We start from the raw sequence: 18,222 nt of genomic DNA, 5'->3' as shown, positions 1-18,222 counted from the left end.
AGCTGTAACTGCAGCAAAAGGTGGCTCTACAAAGTTTTGACTTTGGAGGGTGAATACCTATGCACACTCCAGATTTCTGTTTTTTCATTATCTCAATTATTATTTGTGTCATAATAAAACAGCAATTTTCACCTTTAAAGTTGTAGGCATGTTGTGTAAATCAAATGGTGCTAACCCCCCAAAAACCTATTTTAATTCCAGCTTGTAATGTGACAAAACAGGACAAACACCGGGGGGGGAATACTTTTGCAAGACAATGTATATATGGCAGTGGGGGCGTGGTCAAGTGTCGGTCTGTGAATGGAGGGTGGAGTCAGGGAAGGTAAGTGGCGGAATCACTGCACCTGACGGGAATTAAGCTGTGTTTGTGTGTCTTCCCCAGTGACCATGCCCTATAAGAGGAGAGGGAGAGCAGAGGAAGGGAGCTTCTCCCAACCTGGATACTTGTGTGCGTGCGTGTATGTGTGTAGTTAAAAGCTGAAAAGCTACAATAAATGAGTTTTGAGAACTCAGTTCTGGCCTGCCGTGCTTCTGTGCTCCACCCACCTAGAACACTTGCTACAGTGGTGCTGAAACCCAGGACAGAACGCATGAGAGAACAGCCCCATGGAGTCCTCCCCCTTCAAGGACCTGATCCATGCCCTCGCCACGGCCCAACAGAGCCAGCACGAGGAGCTGGTCGCCCTCCGGGAAGAACAGGAGCAAAGGTTTGAGGCCCTGGTGCTGGCGCAACAGGAAGCTCGACAGGCATTCCGGCACCTACTTGTGTCGGCGGGGTCCATCACCTCCACCACCACGGGCCCTTCCCACCTCACCCTGACGAAGATGGGCCCGCATGACGACCCCGAGGCCTTCCTTGATCTCTTTGAGCAGGCAGCAGAGGCGTGGGATTGGCCGATGGAACAGCACGCGGCGTGCCTCCTCCCCCTGCTCATGGGCGAGGCACAGCTGTCCGCACTACAGCTCCCCGCCGACAGCCGGCTGGTCTACACGGACCGCCACAGGGCCGTCCTCCAGCGCGTGGGTCGCACTCCGGAGCAGCAGTGGCAGTGCTTCCACGAGCTGTGCCTGGAGGAGGTCGGCTGGCCGTTCGCATTTGGCCAGCAACTCCGGGATGCCTGCCACCGGTGGCTGAGGGCCGACAACTGCGACGCCGAGATCATCGATCTGGTGGCGCTGGAGCAGTTCGTCGCTCGACTTCCAGGAGGAACCGTGGAGTGGGTCCAGTGCCATCACCCGGCATCGCTGGATCAGGCCATTGAGCTGGCGGAGGACCATATGGCGGCCATTCAAACGGCAGGACAGAGTGTCTCCCCTTCTCCCCTCCCCTTCTGTTACTCTCCCTTGCCCCATTCCCCCACCGCGGAGGCAGGGGCCGGCTCCACCCCAGCCGGCCCATCGCACCCACGGTGTCCTACCGTTTCCTACTTCCGTGTCTGTGTCTTCCCCCCCCTCAGGTGAGTGATATCCAGAACACCGGTGCAGAGAGAGAGAGCCTGGGCCGGTGTGCTGGCGCTGCAGGGAGCCGGGGCACCTCCAGCATCAATGCTCGGTAATGGAGGTGGGCGCAGTGGTCCGGATCCCCGACGCTCCAGGAACCACCCTCGATCGGGCCGGAGCGTATCGCATACCGGTGAGTATCCAAGGGGATACGTATCAGGCTTTGGTGGACTCCGGCTGTAATCAGACCGCAATCCACCAAAGCCTGGTGCAAAATGAGGCATTGGGGAGAGCACAATTGGTGAAGATGTTGTGTGTGCACGGGGATGTTCACAACTACCCTTTAGTGATGGTCCACATTCTGTTTCAAGGGGAGAAACTTAGAGTTCAGGCGGCGGTTAATCCTCGCCTCACCCACTCTATAATTTTGGGAACTGATTGGCCGGGATTTCGGGATTTAATGACGCACTTAGTGAAGAGTGGGTCCTGCCATAGTTTAGCGGGGGGAGGTCCCGGAGTGGCATTGGCGGGAGCAGCTGTCACAGAGCCGTCTACATCATCACCGCGTCAGAGTGAGGAGCAGCAGGCTCCTCCTCCCTCTCTCGGGGAATCCCTTTCGGATTTTCCATTAGAGCAATCTCGAGATGAGTCTCTGCGGCATGCGTTTGACCAAGTGACAGTAATTGATGGTCAAACGCTCCAGCCAAACGCCACCCCGTCCTTCCCCTATTTTTCCATTAAGGATAGGTTATACCGAGTGATGCAGGACACTCAAACTAAGGAATAAATAACCCAACTTTTGATCTCAAAGAGCCGCCGGGAATTGGTATTCCAGGCAGCTCACTTTAATCCCATGGCTGGACACTTAGGGCAGGATAAGACACTAGCCCGAATAATGGCCTGGTTCTATTGGCCAGGGATTCGCGGCGATGTCCGTAGGTGGTGTACGGCATGCAGCGAATGCCAATTAGTAAATCCAGCGACCATCCCAAAAGCGTCTTTGCGCCCACTACCATTAATTGAGACCCCGTTCGAAAGAATTGGGATGGATCTCATCGGGCCATTAGATCGGTCAACAAGAGGGTATCGCTTTATTTTAGTTCTGGTGGACTATGCAACGCGATATCCGGAAGCAGTGCCGCTTCGCAATATCTCCGCACGTAGTATTGCGGAAGCGCTCTTCCACGTTATCTCCCAAGTCAGAATCCCCAAAGAGATTCTGACTGATCAAGGCACTACGTTCATGTCACGCACACTGCGTGAACTGTATGGGTTATTGGGAATCAAGCCGATCCGCACCAGCGTTTATCACCCACAAACGGACGGCTTAGTCGAACGGTTTAATCGCACCCTCAAAAACAATTTAAAAATTTGTAAGCGAGGACGCACGTAACTGGGATAAATGGCCCGACCCCCTGCTTTTCGCAGTGTGAGAGGTCCCACAAGCCTCCACGGGGTTCTCCCCGTTTGAATTATCATATGCGCGTAAGCCGCGTGGCATCCTAGATGTGCTGCGGGAAAATTGGTAGGAGGGACCTTCCCCATGCAAAACTGAAATTCAATACGTTATTGACCTGCGCGCAAAACTCCACACACTCACACACCTAACCCAGGAGAATTTGCGGCAGGCTCAAGAACGTCAAGTCCGCCTGTACAACGGGCACGTGCCTTAGGGAATTCACACCGGGAGACAAAGTACTCGTGTTATTGCCCACATCGAACTCTAAATTAATCGCCAGGTGGCAAGGACCCTTTGAGGTCACACGGCGAGTCGGGGACATCGACTATGAGGTGAGGCGAACGGACACGGGTGCGGCGTTACAGGTACCACCTCAATCTGTTAAAACGTTGGAGCGAGGAGGTCCCCGTGGCGCTGGTGTTGGTGGTTCCAGAGAAGGCAGAGCTGGGGCCGGAGGTTCAAAAGGGAAAATCGGCATCACCCACCACTCCAGTCCCCTGTGGAGCCCACCTCTCCCCAACCCAGCTCACGGAGGTTGCCCGGTTGCAAACAGAATTTTCTGACGTGTTCTCGCCCCTGCCCGGCCGCACCCACCTCATAGAACACCACATTGAGACGCCCCCGGGGGTGGTAGTGCGCAGCCGCCCTTACAGACTGCCCGAACACAAGAAAAAGGTGGTTCAGGAAGAACTCGAGGCCATGCTTGAAATGGGCATTTTCGAGGAGTCCCACAGTGACTGGAGCAGTCCGGTGGTCTTGGTTCCCAAGGCCGACGGGTCGGTCCGGTTCTGTATGGACTATAGAAAAGTCAACGTGGTGCCTAAATTTGATGCATACCCAATGCCTCGTACAGACGAGTTGCTCGATTGACTAGGCACGGCTCATTTTTATTCAACACTGGATTTGACAAAGGGATATTGGCAGATCCCCTTGACTCCACTATCCCAAGAGAAAACAGCCTTTTCCACACTGTTTGGCTTACACCAGTTCGTCACACTTCCATTTGGGCTGTTTGGGGCGCCCGCTATGTTCCAGCAGCTTATGGATAGGGTCCTCCGCCCCCACGCCACCTATGCGGCTGCATACTTAGATGACATTATTATTTATAGCAATGACTGGCCGCGGCACCTAAAACACCTGAGGGCCGTCCTGGAGTTGCTGAGGCGAGCGGGTCTCACAGTCAACCCAAAGAAGTGTGCGATTGGGCAGGTGGAAGTACGGTATCTGGGCTTCCACTTGGGCAATGGGCAGGTGCGTCCCCAAATCAATAAGACGGCAGCGATTGCGGCCTGCCCGAGGCCCAAGACCAAAAAGGGGGTGAGGCAGTTCCTGGGGCTGGCTGGCTATTATCGTAGGTTTATACCTAATTATTCGGATGTCACCAGCCCGCTGACTGATCTCACTAAAAAGGGGGCACCAGATCCGGTCCAGTGGACGGAGCAATGCCAGCGGGCTTTCTCTAAGGTAAAGGCTGCACTGTGTGGGGGGCCACTGTTACACTCCCCTGACTTTTCTCTCCCCTTTGTTTTACAGACGGACGCATTGGACAGAGGGCTGGGGGCTGTTCTGTCCCAGGAGGTGGAGGTAGAGGACCGTCCAGTGCTGTACATCAGCTGCAAGCTGTCGGTGCGCGAGGGCAGGTACAGCACCATAGAGAAGGAATGCCTCGCCATCAAGTGGGCGGTTCTCGCCCTCCGCTACTATCTGCTGGGGTGCCCTTTCACCCTCTGGTCGGACCACACGCCCCTGCAGTGGCTCCACCGCATGAAGGATGCCAATGCGTGGATCACCCGTGGGTATCTGGCACTCCAGCCGTTTAAGTTCGAGGTGGTCCACAGGCCGGGGGCGCAGATGGTTGTGGCGGACTTCCTCTCCTGTCGGGGGGGGGGGGGGGGAGTCGACTGAGTCGGGCGGTGGGGGTATGGGGCAGCAGGGGCGTGGTCAAGTGTCAGTCTGTGAATGGAGGGCGGAGTCAGGGAAGGAAAGTCACGGAATCACTGCACCTGACGGGAATTAAGCTGTGTTTGTGTGTCTTCCCCAATGACCATGCCCTATAAGAGGAGAGGGAGAGCGGAGGAAGGGAGCTTCTCCCAACCTGGATACTTGTGTGCACGTGTGTATGTGTGTAGTTAAAGGCTGAAAAGCTACAATAAACGAGTTTTGAGAACTCAGTTCTGGCCTGCCGTGCTTCTGTGTTCCACCCACCTAGAACACTTGCTACAGTATATAAGATGAAGAATGTTGTTTTGTGTTACACCTATAGGTACACAGTCCGTCTAAGAACTACAACACAGTCCCTTTAAGGACTACAACTCCCATCACCAGCTTCCGCGTTGACCTGCATCACGCGGGGGCGGGGTCACCGTCACATCCTCCATGAAAGCATAAGAAACCCAGGAACTCCTAGCTCCTCCTCTTTCCGTCCCGGGACCAGTGGTCTACAGACACAAAGAGGCTGCTCACGCGAGCAAACCCAAAAAGACCTCTTTCTTGAAAGATCCACCATTTAGCGCAATTTCTTTCTTATCCTTGGCCAAGGTAGACTCCAGAGTCGCGCGATTTTTAAACTCAGCTTGAGTTACAACCGGTTTTATTCGTATTAGAAGTGATGTCATGACTGCCGCCCAAAAGCAGTTTATTTCAAAGTTAAGAGAGCGGCTGGACCCTTTTTTTTAACTGAAGCTCTGTGCACATTGTTCTACAAAAATTTTCTTCCCACAAACTACGAAGCGTCGGACCAAGAATTCTTTGTTTCTACAGAAGTCTCTACGGGCTCCTGTGAACTCTGCCTCTCCCAGAGATTCCCTGTGCTTCACGGAGACCTCCACAACGGTGAAAACTCCAAAAGTCTCAGAACATCTCTTCATAATCCTGCTAAGGCAAGATATTGAGTAGACTTGGCATTTGGGCAAATACCTAGTCTTAGGAATTAGCTTTTATTGAAGAAGTGTGAATTTAAGCTCGACCGGTTTAAATGGTACACTGTAAACATGCAGTGTGTTGAATTTATTATTTTGTTTTAATCTCTCAGTTGTTTTAATAGATAGTCTGTGCATGCTTCTCTTTATCCCTTACTAACATTTTAATTTCCTTATCACACATTTTGACCATATCAAGGTTTCAGTGGATTCAGTACTGTTATAAGCTAGTGAAATTAGCCTACAGCTAATTTCTTTTGTCCCGTTAGCATCCAAAGCTAAGTGTATTGTCTTAGAAACACGTGGCGGTCCTCCCCCACACACACAAACACACCTTAGCTAGCATTCCTTTACCTTAGCTAGCAACCCACGCTAGCCTTTCTTTTGCTAGGCCATAGGCCTTACCATGTGGTGGTCCTCCCCCACACACACAAACACACCTTAGCTAGCTTTCCTTTGCCTTAGCTAAACACAAGGCTAATCTAGGCCTACACAAACACGTGGCCTCTCACAAATGCACCTTAGCTAGCATTCCTTTGTCTTAGCTTAGCCACACGAGGTTAATCTAGGCCTACACGAACACGTGGTCACCAGGCCTCACCAGGCCTGACACACACAAACACGTGGTCACAGGCCTCACCTGGCCTCCCAAACACACCTCAATTAGCATCCCACGCTAGCTTCTTTCTTTTGCTAGGCCATAGGCCTTACCACGTGGTCAACTCCTCCCCCACAAACACACGTGGAGTTAGCTACCAGAGCTAATTCTTTTGTGTAGACCACACACACACACACAAGGTCTCTCTCTCTCTCTCTCTCTCTCTCACACACACACACACACACACACACACACCTTAATTAGCACACAAAGCTAATCTTTTGCCTTCACCACAACATGCACACACTCTCTCACACACACACACACACGCTCATCAAGGATATCTCACTGTTTGTATATATTTCAACTGCCATTATTCATTTTTATCTTTGTTATAATAAATTCATTTATTATTGAAACTGTGTGTTTATTTGTGTTCCAATATCTTTGAAGTCCCCAATCTCCAAGAATTCAAAGGTACATATGATTTATGGAATATGGTAAGTGATCATAATTTGGAATATACCATAATTTAGCTGTTTGGTAATTTATTATTAAGCACCAAAATTAATGGTATTAATAAATGAGATTGATTTAATGATAATATGAGACTGATTCAATGAAAATGATTCAATGAGACTGATTCAATTTAATGATTTTAATTATTAACCTTCAGATTTAATGAGATTGATCACTCAATTACCCAAATGCACCTACACACTGTTATATCCTACAAGGTTATCTCTCCAACAAGCTTATCTTAAGCTTGCGTACATAAAAGAGATAAAGTTAGCAGAGGAGATGCCCTTCGCCGTGAGAGGAGATAAACAAGGGATCATCTGATATGCAAGTTCATGCTAAGCTGTATAAAACAGGGTGTACGAATTCAGAGGGTGCTTCTCTGGGTGAAATGCTGTGTGGGTTTTCATTTCGGAAAACCCCTCTTGCAAGGGTATTAATAAACTCATATTTCTGTTTGCTTTCTTCCTAACAGCCTCGAGTCTTATTACGCTTTTCTGCCACAACAGCTTTTGGAAAGATGCTCCTATTCTCTTGTTCTTGTTGTTTTTCTGTCATTTTTCCCCATAGAGAATGAATGGGGCTCATGAATTGAACCATCCTGCTTAGACACGCTTCACTGGAGACCCACCAAACTTCATGTGATACCTCAGGCCAACTCCCCACACACATGCATGCAATCGTTTCTGACCCACACTCATCTTTTCCTTTCTTTCCCCCATTCACTTCCATTCATTTTTCCCCCCATTCAAATGAATGGAGTTTTTGGGGAAAAAAAAAACCCTTAGTGTCATGTCATGCTGTGCACTCCATGCTCTAAAATCTCTGTTTTAAAGCATGTCACACACTCTGTTAATACCCAGAACCATGTAGATCATATATATTAAAAAATAAATAAATAAATAAATTCATTAATTAAAAAAAAAAGATTTTAGACCACGAAGTGTCATGACGCGCTGTGCATTGAGCCATTTTAAATCAAGATTTTAGAGCACGCAGCTACACACACTACACACAGATTCTACACACACTTTGCCACACGCACACTTTCTGTAGATCATGTAAAAAAGATTTTGCAGCGTGAGCTTTCATGTCTGATCTACAACCCCGATTCCAAAAAAGTTGGGACAAAGTACAAATTGTAAATAAAAAATGGAATGCAATGATGTGGAAGTTTCAAAATTCCATATTTTATTCAGAATAGAACATAGATGACATATCAAATGTTTAAACTGAGAAAATGTATCATTTAAAGAGGAAAAATTAGGTGATTTTAAATTTCATGACAACAGCACATCTCAAAGTTGGGACAAGGCCATGTTTACCACTGTGAGACATCCCCTTTTCTCTTTGCAACAGTCTGTAAACGTCTGGGGACTGAGGAGACAAGTTGCTCAAGTTTAGGGATAGGAATGTTAACCTATTCTTGTCTAATGTAGGATTCTAGTTGCTCAACTGTCTTAGGTCTTTTTTGTCGTATCTTCCATTTTATGATGTCCCAAATGTTTTCTATGGGTGAAAGATCTGGACTGCAGGCTGGCCAGTTCAGTACACGGACCCTTCTTCTACGCAGCCATGATGCTGTAATTGATGCAGTATGTGGTTTGGCATTGTCATGTTGGAAAATGCAAGGTCTTCCCTGAAAGAGACGTCATCTGGATGGGAGCATATGTTGCTCTACAACCTGGATATACCTTTCAGCATTGATGGTGTCTTTCCAGATGTGTAAGCTGCCCATGCCACACACACTAATGCAACCCCATACCATCAGAGATGCAGGCTTCTGAACTGAGCGCTGATAACAACTTGGGTCGTCCTTCTCCTCTTTAGTCCGAATGACACGGCGTCCCTGATTTCCATAAAGAACTTCAAATTTTGATTCGTCTGACCACAGAACAGTTTTCCACTTTGCCACAGTCCATTTTAAATGACCCTTGGCCCAGAGAAGACGTCTGAGCTTCTGGATCATGTTTAGATACGGCTTCTTCTTTGAACTATAGAGTTTTAGCTGGCAACGGCAGATGGCACGGTGAATTGTGTTCACAGATAATGTTCTCTGGAAATACTTCTGAGCCCATTTTGTGATTTCCAATATAGAAGCATGCCTGTATGTGATGCAGTGCCGTCTAAGGGCCCGAAGATCACGAGCACCCAGTATGGTTTTCCAGCCTTGACCCTTACGCACAGAGATTCTTCCAGATTCTCTGAATCTTTTGATATTATGCACTGTAGATGATATGTTTAAAAACTTTGCAATTTTAAACTGTCGAACTCCTTTTTGATATTGCTCCACTGTTTGTCAGCGCAGAATTAGGGGGATTGGTGATCTTCTTCCCCATCTTTACTTCTGAGAGCCACTGCCACTCCAATATGCTCTTTTTATACCCAGTCATGTTAATGACCTATTGCCAATTGACCTAATGAGTTGCAATTTGGTCCTCCAGCTGTTCCTTTTTTGTACCTTTAACTTTTCCAGCCTCTTATTGCCCCTGTCCCAACTTTTTTGAGATGTGTTGCTGTCATGAAATTTCAAATGAGCCAATATTTGGCATGAAATTTCAAAATGTCTCACTTTCGACATTTGATATGTTGTCCATGTTCTATTATGAATACAATATCAGTTTTTGAGATTTGTAAATTATTGCATTCTGTTTTTATTTACAATTTGTACTTTGTCCCAACGTTTTTGGAATCGGGGTTGTAGTTTCTGTCGGAGACCCTCTGCTACAGCTGAGCAAGCAGACTTTGCATTTTATCTTCGGAAATGCAGTCTAGTTCCAGCTTGTGTTTTATTTTTAGCGCAACTGTGGCATTTATATCCTACACGATGAGGCATGCTTACTTAAAAACTGATAAATTCAGTAAAATACTTGTAAAACTAGCAAAAATACAATGCAAACAGAGAATATAAACAGCTGAGTTGCGCCCAGTGACCACTACCTGATGTCATCACATATATCACCACCAGAGGAAGCGCAGCTGACATTTTAAAGAAAATTAATTTTTCTCAAACACTATTTGGTCTCCGAAAATGAAAGTTTGATTTTTGAAATCTGCAACTACTTTTACTTAAAATAAGTTTGAGAATAAATCTGTTGGAGGATCCCTTTAAAATATTCAGCACTGGTTACCTCGAACTATTGAATTTTACACAACTGAAATGGCAGGAACAATTGTTTGCAAAAATGCAAAGCCAGTTTCCTCGAACAAACTCAAATCCATTAAACTGGAATTAAAAAGATATTAATTAAATGAATAGGCATAATTATAAATACCTAATGAGTTAATTACTGTAGTATAAGCTTCTAAGCAATGCTTTACAGCATTGTAACCTTTATGATACTTGTGAGGACCCTCCATGGATATCATATGTAATGCAGCCAATTAATGCTATGTTTGCACCTAAATCTAACCCTAATAACTAAAAGGAAACCTTGAGGTTCTCTTTAAAAAAATTTTAATAAAAGCTGCCGGTTTTGTAAAAAATAAATAAATAAATAAAAATTTAAAAATCTATTTTACTTGTGGAGACCAGCCAAATGTCCCCACTAGGCCAAAACTGTCAAATATTCCTATCACTGTGGGGGAAATTTAGTCTCCACTAAGATAGAAAATATGTTGATTTTTACTAACATAAAAAAATTACTTTTGAATCAGTGGAAAATTTTAGTGGCATAAGAGGAATAAAATACTTCAGAATGTGCTGTTCTAAAATAAAAAAAATAATCAACTTTGGGAGCATAATGGACGTTTTATTATATGAATGAAAAACTAAAAATCTAACATGTCTTGCTATGAAACGGTACTTGTACCTGTATGTGATTTTTTTGTCCCTCCATTTTTGACCAGTGAGAGCATAACGCTTATTTCTCCTCTGTTGAGGGTGATCAGGAACCCCACACCGAGGTTTCTTCATCCACCTAAACAATGAGCAGACAAACAATAAATTTCTTTCTTCTATAATCAGCAAAAAGATGCAAATGCTTTCAATTACAACATTTTGCTTTACTTAAAGAAATGCTGGAAGGTAGCAAATTTTGTGACATTACCCAAAGGGATGTACATAGCATATAGATCTGGGAGTTCATGGACATACAGCATTATTGTAAACTCAGGCATTTTGATGCTGTCTCTGCCTCTCTCTCGTGATTTGTTGACATTGGAGTGGCAGGACACTGATGTCCCAGAGTGCCCTCATTGGCCCCATTTAGATTATGCAAATCACCTGCATGTTGTTCATGTTTCTGAGACTGACAGATTTTTCTTGTATAAAACCATTAATGGCAATTATTTTTCAATAGCATCTAAGACCATCACCTTGAAACACAAGCACATTCCTTTAAACCAAAAATGATTGGGGGATAGAAAATGAAACCCAATGAAACAGCTAGTGTTTTTTCTTTGATGTGCACTTTTTAATATTAACTCCTCACTACACACATGTAACTCAATTCTGAACATAACACTTAATGACTTCAATGATCAGCCATAACCTTAAAACCACATGTCTATTATTGGGTAGGTCTCCCTTGTGCCGCCAAAACAGGTCTGACCTGTTGAGACATGACTCCACAAGACCTTTGAAGGTGTGCTGTGGTATCTGGTACCAAGACATTAGCAAGGGATCCTTTAAGTCCTGCAAGTTGCAAGGTGGGACCTCCATGGATCAGGCCCCCAGATCTGAATCTGATTGATCATCTGTGGGATGTGCTGACAAGTCAACATCTTGAACTCTTTGTCATGTTTTTCAAACCATTCCTGCACAATTTTTGCAGTGTAGCATGGTGCATTATCCTGCTGAAAGAGGCCACTACCATTAGGGAATACCATTGCCATGAAGGGGTGTATTTGGCCTGCAACAATGTTCAAGTAGGTGGAATGTGTCAAAATACGTAACATGAATGCCAGGACCCAAGGCTTACGGCAAAACATTGCCCAGAGAATCACACTGCTTCTGCCAGCTTGCCTTCTTCCCATAGCACCATATCTTCTCCAGGTAAGCATGACACATGCACCGAGCCGTGCATATAATGTAAAAAAAAAAAAAACATGATACATTAGACCAAACCTCCTTCTTCCATTGCTCCATGGACCAGTTCTGATGCTCAGGTGCCCATTGTAGACACTTTTGGTCAACAGAAGTCAGCATGGGCACACTGTCCATTCTGCAGCTATGCAGTCCCACTTGCAGTAAGCTGTGATGCATTGTGTATTCTGAGACCTTTCTATCATAGCCAACATTTCAGCAGTTTGTGCTGTAGTAGTTTTTTTTTGTGAGATTGGACCGGATTGGACCAGACTGGCTAGCTTTTGCTCCCCACATGCATCAGTGAGCCCTGGGCATCCATGACCCTGCTGCCAGTTCACCAGTTGTCCTTCCTTGGACCACTTTTGTTAGGTACTAACCACTGCATACTGCAAACACCCCACAAGACCTGCCATTTTAGAGATGCTCTGACCCAGTCATCTAGCCATCATAATTTGGCCCTTGTCAAAGTTGCTCAGATTACACTTGCCAATTTTACCTGCTTCCAATACATCAACTTCATGAACTGACTGTTCACTTGCTGCCTTATCCATCCCAACCCATGACAGGTGCCACTGTAACAAGTCAAGTTTATTTGTATAGCGCTTTTAACAATAAACATTGTCGCAAAGCAGCTTTACAGAATTTGAATGACTTAAAACATGAGCTAATTTTATCCCTAATCTATCCCCAGTGAGCAAGCCTGTGGCGATGGTGGCAAGGGAAAAACTCCCTCAGATGACATAAGGAAGAAACCTCGAGAGGAACCAGACTCAAAAGGGAACCCACAAGATAATTAATAATATTCACATCTGGCACTATCCTGTTATGGCTGACTGGTGTATAATATAATGTACATATTTCCAACACACACACTGTCTCTCTGTCGTCAGCACCTGTGATGCGGTAGTGCATGGAGTCATTTCTGACTGAAAAGTTTAGACAAACCTTCCAATTCAATGGTTTTCCTTTGCTTTTATTATTATTGTAGAATGATGCTGATGGCACCAAAACTATGAGATAACACATATGGAATTATGTCTCATCTCATTATCTCTAGCCGCTTTATCCTTCTACAGGGTCGCAGGCAAGCTGGAGCCTATCCCAGCTGACTACGGGCGAAAGGCGGGGTACACCCTGGACAAGTTGCCAGGTCATCACAGGGCTGACACATAGACACAGACAACCATTCACACTCACATTCACACCTACGGTCAATTTAGAGTCACCAGTTAGCCTAACCTGCATGTCTTTGGACTGTGGGGGAAACCGGAGCACTCGGAGGAAACCCACGCGGACACGGGGAGAACATGCAAACTCCACACAGAAAGGCCTTCGCCGGCCACGGGGCTCGAACCCGGACCTTCTTGCTGTGAGGCGACAGCGCTAACCACTACACCACCGTGCCGCTGTACAAAGCAAAACGTTTAATATTTTAGATTCTTCAAAGTAGCCACCTTTTGCTTTGATGACAACTTTGCACACACACTTAGCATTCTCTCAACCAGCTTCATGAGGTACTCACCCAGAATGGTTTTCCAACAGCCTTGAAGGAGTTTCCACATATGTTGAGTACTTGTTGGCTGCTTTGCTTTCACTCTGCAGACTAACTCAAATCTCAAACAAATCTCAATTGGGTTTAGGTCGAGTGACTGTGGAGGCCAGGTTATCTGATGCAGCATTCCTTCACTGTCCTTGGCTAATTAGCCCTTACATAGACTGGGAGGTGTGTTTTGGGTCATTTTCCTGTTGAAAAACCAATGACGCAAAACACTAAGCACAAACCACATGGGATGACATATCGCTGCAGAATTTTGTGGTAGTGATGCTGGTTGAGTGTGCCTTCAATTTTGAATAAATTGCCAATAATGTCACCAACAAAGCACCCCCATGCCATCACACCTCCTCCTTCATGCTTCACAGTGGGAACCAGACATGCAGGTAACATCCGTTCCCCTTTTCTGTGTCTCACAAGGACATGGTGGTGGGAACCAAAAATCTCAAATTTGGACAATGACTTATTTTGGCTGTTCCCATTAGAGGTCGCCACAGCTGATAATGTCCCTCCATCTCCTCCTGTCCTCCGTGTCTTTTTCTGTCGCACCAACCGTCCTCATGTCCTCCTTCACCACATCCATAAATCTCATCTTTGGTCTTCCTCTTCTCCTCTTTTCAGGTCTTCTACCTGGCAACTCCATCTCTAGCATTCTTTTCCTAATATACACTGGATCTCTCCTCTATACATGTCCAAACCATCTCAATCTCACCTCTCTCACTTTGTCTGTAAGCTGTCCTACGTGTTTTGTCCCTCTAAAATACTTATTTCTAATCCTGTCCAACTTTGTCACTCTCAGTGAAAATCTCAACATCTTCAGCTATGCTACCTCCAGTTCAGCCTCTTGCCTTTTTGTCAGTGCCACTATCTCCAAACCATACAGCACAGTTGGTCTTATTATTGTCTTCCACACTCTTCCTTTCACTCTTGCTGGCAACTTTCTGTTACAAATCACTTCGGACACACTCCTCCATCCATTTCAACCTGCTTGCACTCTCTTCACTTCTCTTCTGCACTCTCTAGTGCTTTGTACAGTTAACCCTAGATATTTGAACTCATCTGCTTTGACCACCTCTATTCCTTGTAGCTGTACCTTTCCACTGTCCTCACCCTCATTCAAGCACATGTACTTCGTCTTGCTCCTACTGACTTTCATTCCCCTTCTCTCTAATGGATAACTCCATGTCTAAGTTTTTTTCGACTTGCTCCCTGTTCTCACTACAGATCACAATATCATCTGCAAACATCAGGGTCCATGGGGCCTCTTGCCTGGTGTCATCTGTCAACCTGTCCATTACCATTGCAAACAAGAAAGGGCTTAGGGCCAAGCCCTGGTGCAATCAAACATCCACCTTAAATGCCTCCATCATTCCCACTACACATCTCACTACTGTTACACTGTCCTCATACATATCCTGCACCAACATCACAGACTTTTCCACCACTCCTGATTTCTTCATGCAGTACCACAACTTCTCTGTCGGTGCCCTGTCATATGCATTCTCTAAATCCACAAACACACAATGCAGCTGCTTCTGGCCTTCTCTATACTTTTCCATCAACATTCTCAAAGCAAATATTGCATCTATAGTACACTTAACTGGCATGAAACCATACTGCTGCTCATATATCTCTACTTCTCCTCTTTGCCTAGCTTCACTACTCTTTCCCATAACTTCATGCTGTGGCTGGTCAACTTTAAGGCTCTATAGTTACTGCAGCACTGAACATCGCCCTTGTTCTTGAATATTGGTACAAGTATGCTTCTCTACTCCTCAGGCATCCTCTTGCTTTCCAATATCTTGTTAAACAGTCTAATCAAAAAGTCAATGACCATCTCTCCTAAGCATCTCCATGCCTCCACCAATCGAGGGTCATCTGGGCTGTCTTACCACTTTTCATTCTCTTCATAGCTCTCCTTACTTCCTCCTTGCTAATCTGCTGTACTTCCTGATTCACCATCTCCACCTCAATCAACCTTCTCCCTCTTTCATTTCCTTCATTCATCAGCTTCTCAAAATACTCAATCCACCTTCTCAACACACACTCTTCACTTGGATTCTGGACTCATCAGACTAAAGTACAGATTTCCATTGGTCTAATGTCCATTCCTTGTGTTTCTTGAGCCAAGCAATTCTCTTTTCTTATTGGCCTCCTTCAGTAGTTGTTTCTTTGCAGTAATTCAACTGTGAAGGCCTGATTCACACAGTCTCCTCCAAACAGTTGACGTTGAGATGTATCTGCTACTTGAACTCTGTAAAACCTTCATGTAGGCTCTAATTTGAGGTGATGTTAACCCTTTGGGGTCAAGTGCTTTGCCAGCAAAGCTTGGCAGGTTTAGAATGAGTATAGTAGGTCATATATTGAGATAAATATGTTTGAGTTTTTCATCATACAAGCATGACAAACATATTGACAGAAACTTTATACTTTACACTTTCCTATGTACCCACTGCCAAATAATATTATAGTTTTTAAATTACCTAAATTAGGTGGAACATAAAACTTGTCACCTTAATCACACCGGAGTCGGCATGCTGAGAGCCCACTTACTGTCAGGGTGCAGGCACTTATGAATGTATGTGCAGGGGAAAGCAAACTGGAAACAAAGCCAAAACGTGAGACTAGAATCAAGGTCGTGGGACAGGCGAGGGTCAATCGATCGGGAGATGGGGCAATGCAGACAGGGCTAGAGAATAATGAGAAAGATACGAGAGCGAGGGTCGAGAAAACAATAAATCAGGCAGTAGAAATAAAGGTTCGGTATGATAGGAATGAATACTGAACAATACTTCACATTGAGTGAAAGTGGGAGAGGTGTTTATATAGCAGGGGCTGATGAACCAGGAAATGAGTGACAGGCATATTTAATAAACAGGTGATAGAGGCTGCTGTGGTTCATGGGTGTTGTAGTTCTGAGCGGCCATGTTTGTAGTTAGGTTTGGACTGGCGCTCTTGACAGCATTACTGACACTTATGCATTCATAAAAGACTATTCATATGGTAACAGAGTGATAATCTCTTTCACTTGATTGGTTTCTCTCAGGAACACCCACCATAAACAGGATAAAATCTATCAGATGTAGTTTAGGCTATTTGGAGGTAAAACGTGTTGCAAGATGGCACGCAGATTTTATGCGCTTTGGATGATTCAGGACAGCAATTCAATTTCAGGACAGTGAATCAATTCATGATTCAGTTCATGTTTCAGGACAGCGATTCAGTTCAATCTTGAGAACTGCAACACTGATGATGAGCGGTGCCTTTTTTTTTTTTACTTCAACTTGATCCAGCCAAAGATCAGTTTGAGTAAGGGTAAATATTTCTTCTATTTATTATGAGCAGATCGGTTGATGTGTGGGCTGTAGTGCATACACAGGAAAAATGACTGAGGAATTTTTTTCCAGAGTTAAAATTATTTTTCTCAAAAATAGTTAATTTTGCTCGATTTTGAGTTTAGAGAGTAAAATTTGGAGTTAGAGTGGGAGCAAAATTACAGAGTAATTGTGTAACAGAATAACAGAGTTGGTTGTTGCTCTGAACTAAGTAAAATAGTGCAAGAGTTAATTTCAAGACACTGAATAGAGTCAAATACCAAAATAAAGTCAAATACCAGATAAATGAAGTTGTTGGAAAAAGCAGTTTTAGAATTGTGTTGGAATGTGTGAAAAACATTACCTTACCCATTATGACTTGACCTAATGGGATTAAGAGTTAATCTGATGGGATTAAGAATTGGCAGTGGGAGGGGTTTTCACTCTCCTCATTGAATGAATGGAAAATTTTTTATACTTCTCATTGAATACCCCTCCCACTGCCAACCCTTTATCCCAAAACAATAGGACATATATTTTTTTGATGGCCAGTTAATTGTCCAAATCAATGGAGCAGATTTAACTTTTTGTGCTTGATACATTCCTGAGACTGAACAGAATTACCTCAAGTGACCAAAACGGTTCAACAGAATGGATAAGGTCATGTTTTTTTTTTCATATATTCCAACACAGTTCTAAAACTGCTTTTTACAGCATCTTAATTTCCATCCATCCATCCATTATCTGTAGCCGCTTTATCCTGTTCTACAGGGTCGCAGGCAAGCTGGAGCCTATCCCAGCTGACTACGGGCAAAAGGCACGGTACACCCTGGACAAGTCGCCAGGTCATCACAGGGCTGACACATAGACACAGACAATCATTCACACTCACATTCACACCTACGGTCAATTTAGAGTCACCAGTTAACCTAACCTGCATGTCTTTGGACTGTGGGGGAAACCGGAGCACCCGGAGGAAACCCACGCGGACACGGGGAGAACATGCAAGCTCCGCACAGAAAGGCCCTCGCCGGCCACGGGGCTCGAACCCGGACCTTCTTGCTGTGAGGCGACAGTGCTGACCACTACACCACCGTGCCGCCGCATCTTAATTTATCTTGTATTTTTCTTTTTAAGTACAATCATGACATACATACTATACGGATGTTATTGTATCTGAAATTGTGCTGGATACAAAAAAAGTGATATGACTTTGAAAATACTGCTTAGATTTGTTGAAACTGACAACAAAATCAGAGCATGCCAAAATCATTAGAGTGCCAGGAAATACCCTCAGACCCCAGAGGGTTAATTGGTGTTTTCTGAGGCTTATGGATGCAGTTGCAGGGGAGAGCAGGTGCAGTGCAAAGTGCAAACAGATCCAAATCACAGA

General features: G+C 45.1%; 1 protein-coding gene across 1 annotated transcript in view; it reads right to left on the bottom strand.

The window, feature by feature from the left end:
* mmp24 (matrix metallopeptidase 24) overlaps positions 1–18,222 on the bottom strand; it is a 330,415-nt gene that overhangs the window by 175,997 nt on the left and 136,196 nt on the right. The window contains exon 3 of the mRNA XM_060919130.1: positions 10,747–10,854. Within this exon, the coding sequence (XP_060775113.1) occupies positions 10,747–10,854 (108 nt within the window). The remainder of the gene's footprint in view (positions 1–10,746; positions 10,855–18,222) is intronic.

The sequence above is a fragment of the Neoarius graeffei genome, chromosome 4 (genome assembly GCF_027579695.1).
Source record: "Neoarius graeffei isolate fNeoGra1 chromosome 4, fNeoGra1.pri, whole genome shotgun sequence".
Lineage (NCBI taxonomy): Eukaryota > Metazoa > Chordata > Actinopteri > Siluriformes > Ariidae > Neoarius > Neoarius graeffei.
This window is presented reverse-complemented; position numbering and strand designations above follow the sequence as displayed.